The 2,773-nt window shown below is 43.3% G+C and overlaps 1 protein-coding gene across 1 annotated transcript; it reads left to right on the plus strand.

Annotated features, from left to right (window-relative positions):
• Positions 1-789: 789 nt before the first annotated feature.
• On the plus strand, positions 790-2,649 carry LRRTM3 (leucine rich repeat transmembrane neuronal 3). Its single transcript, XM_008937795.1, has one exon. The coding sequence runs from the start codon at positions 790-792 to the stop codon at positions 2,374-2,376; it is 1,587 nt and encodes a 528-aa protein (XP_008936043.1). The 3' UTR covers positions 2,377-2,649.
• The last annotated feature ends 124 nt before the right edge of the window (positions 2,650-2,773 follow it).

A 2,773-nucleotide genomic window follows, 5' to 3' on the forward strand; every position in this document is an offset into this window, starting at 1 on the left:
GCTGCCGGGTGACAGCGTGCAGAAGTGAGCAGAGCTGGTGCGGGGAGCGGGCTGATTCCTCCTGTGCGACAGAGCAGCCTCCCAGCCGGAGCCGGGGCTAAGGAAGGGAACTGCCGGGCTATGGAATACAGATGTGTGAATTCAGATAGCTGAACGGTGCTTGGAGGAATCTAACATGCTTTCCTACACAGAGAAATTTTAAAAGCCAGGTTCCTAACTATAAAGATGCAAAAACATAATATCCATGAAGATCCTATTACCTAGGAAGAATTTGACATTTTGCTGCGAATGCTGTGTTGGGATTGATTTATTCTTGGAGTGTTCTGCATGGCTGGCAAAGAATAATGTGCCAAAATCGGTCCATCTCCCAAGGGGTCCAATTTTTCTTCCTGGGTGTCAGCGAGCCCTGACTCACTACGGTGCAGCTGACAGGGGCTGCCATGCTTGTGGCACACTAAGCAAAAAACAAAAGACCTAAGGACGACCTTTGAACAACACAAAGGATGGGTATGTTTTTCATGTTATTTTTTTAATGTATAGTTCCTAGTCACTGCATAGCCTGTGCTTTAATTACTCCATAGACTTACCTTGATGTGATTTGCTATTACAGTTAAATTGCCTAGGGATTACACCTTTTGCCCAACTGTTTTTCAGTGTTTATGTAAAGGTATTCTTAAAAAAAAAAAAAAAAAAAATCTGAGTAAAGAAAACGATGTGAAAAGTAGTTGAGTCGAGCTAGGGATTTTTAAATGATTGTTGAAGTAAAAGATTTTAGCATGATTGAAAGAAATGACTGATGTGTGGGGGGATAACTTTTCTAAGTTGTTTTTATTTCCAGGTTTCAATGTAATTAGGCTACTGAGCGGATCAGCTGTAGCTCTGGTAATAGCCCCTACTGTATTACTGACAATGCTTTCTTCTGCTGAACGAGGATGCCCTAAGGGCTGTAGGTGTGAAGGCAAAATGGTATATTGTGAATCTCAGAAATTGCAGGAGATTCCCTCAAGTATATCTGCTGGTTGTTTAGGTTTGTCCCTTCGATATAACAGCCTCCAAAAACTAAAATACAATCAATTTAAAGGTCTTAATCAACTCACCTGGCTCTATTTAGACCATAACCACATCAGCAATATTGACGAAAATGCTTTCAGTGGAATACGCAGACTAAAAGAGTTGATCTTGAGTTCCAACAGAATCTCCTATTTTCTTAATAATACCTTCAGACCTGTGACAAATCTCCGGAATTTGGATCTGTCATACAATCAGCTGCAGTCTCTGGGATCTGAACAGTTCAGGGGCTTAAGGAAGCTGCTGAGTTTACATTTGCGGTCCAATTCCCTAAGAACCATCCCTGTTCGAATATTTCAAGACTGTAGGAACCTTGAACTGTTGGACCTGGGTTATAATCGCATCCGAAGTTTAGCAAGGAATGTCTTTGCAGGCATGATCAGACTGAAAGAGCTTCATCTGGAGCACAATCAATTTTCTAAGCTCAACCTGGCACTTTTTCCAAGGCTAGTCAGCCTTCAGAACCTTTATTTACAGTGGAATAAAATCAGTGTGATAGGACAAACTATGTCCTGGACCTGGAGCTCATTACAAAGGCTTGATTTATCTGGCAATGAAATAGAGGCTTTCAGTGGACCTAGTGTTTTTCAGTGCGTGCCCAATTTACAGCGCCTCAACCTGGATTCAAACAAGCTCACATTTATTGGTCAAGAAATTTTGGATTCTTGGATATCCCTCAATGACATCAGCCTTGCCGGGAATATATGGGAATGCAGCAGAAACATTTGCTCTCTGGTAAACTGGCTTAAAAGTTTTAAAGGGCTGAGGGAAAATACAATTATTTGTGCCAGCCCCAAAGAGCTGCAAGGGGTGAACGTTATCGATGCGGTGAAAAACTACAGCATCTGTGGCAAAAGTACCACGGAACGGTTTGAATTAGCACGAGCTCTCCCAAAGCCAACGTTTAAACCAAAACTCACCAGGCCTAAACACGACAGCAAGCCCCCTCTGCCCCCGACCGTGGGAGCCACCGAGTCGAGCTCTGAGCCCGAGCACGACGCAGAACACATCTCCTTCCACAAAATCATCGCCGGCAGCGTGGCCCTCTTCTTGTCGGTGCTTGTGATCCTGCTGGTGATCTATGTGTCGTGGAAGCGCTACCCAGCCAGCATGAAGCAGCTGCAGCAGCGCTCTCTCATGCGAAGGCACAGGAAAAAGAAACGACAGTCACTGAAGCAAATGACTCCCAGCACACAGGAATTCTATGTAGATTACAAACCCACCAACACTGAAACCAGTGAGATGCTGCTGAACGGAACGGGACCCTGCACGTATAACAAATCAGGCTCCAGGGAATGCGAGGTATGAACCATTGTGATAAAAGAGCTTTTAAAAGCTGGGAAATAGTGGTGCTTTATTGAACCCTAGGGACTATAAAGGGAACGTTTTTCTCACTTTTCTGGCACAGCTCTTCCATGTCTCTTTTTTGTACATTCATAATACTGGTCATTTTACTCTCATACATAATCAACTCATTGAAATTTAAATACCACAATCAATGTGAAGCCTGAGCTCTGGTTTAATACAATACCTATTGTACAAACCCTCTACTGATTTAATTAAAGTCTCTTGTTTTTAAATAGAAAACTTCTTTCATAAGTAATCCACTGCACCTGCAGCAACTGTGCCTCTGTTGAGGGAGAAAAATCACAACAATGAAAAAAAAAAATTTGAACCCCGCTCCCACCCTCCGCTCGCCCCCCCC

Source organism: Merops nubicus, unplaced genomic scaffold (genome assembly GCF_000691845.1).
Source record: "Merops nubicus isolate BGI_N331 unplaced genomic scaffold, ASM69184v1 scaffold6413, whole genome shotgun sequence".
NCBI classification, from domain to species: domain Eukaryota; kingdom Metazoa; phylum Chordata; class Aves; order Coraciiformes; family Meropidae; genus Merops; species Merops nubicus.

What these genes read in the sequence shown, in the direction of transcription:
- LRRTM3 (XM_008937795.1), top strand. Translation starts at nt 790, where the DNA reads ATGACTGATGTGTGGGGGGATAACTTTTCTAAGTTGTTTTTATTTCCA.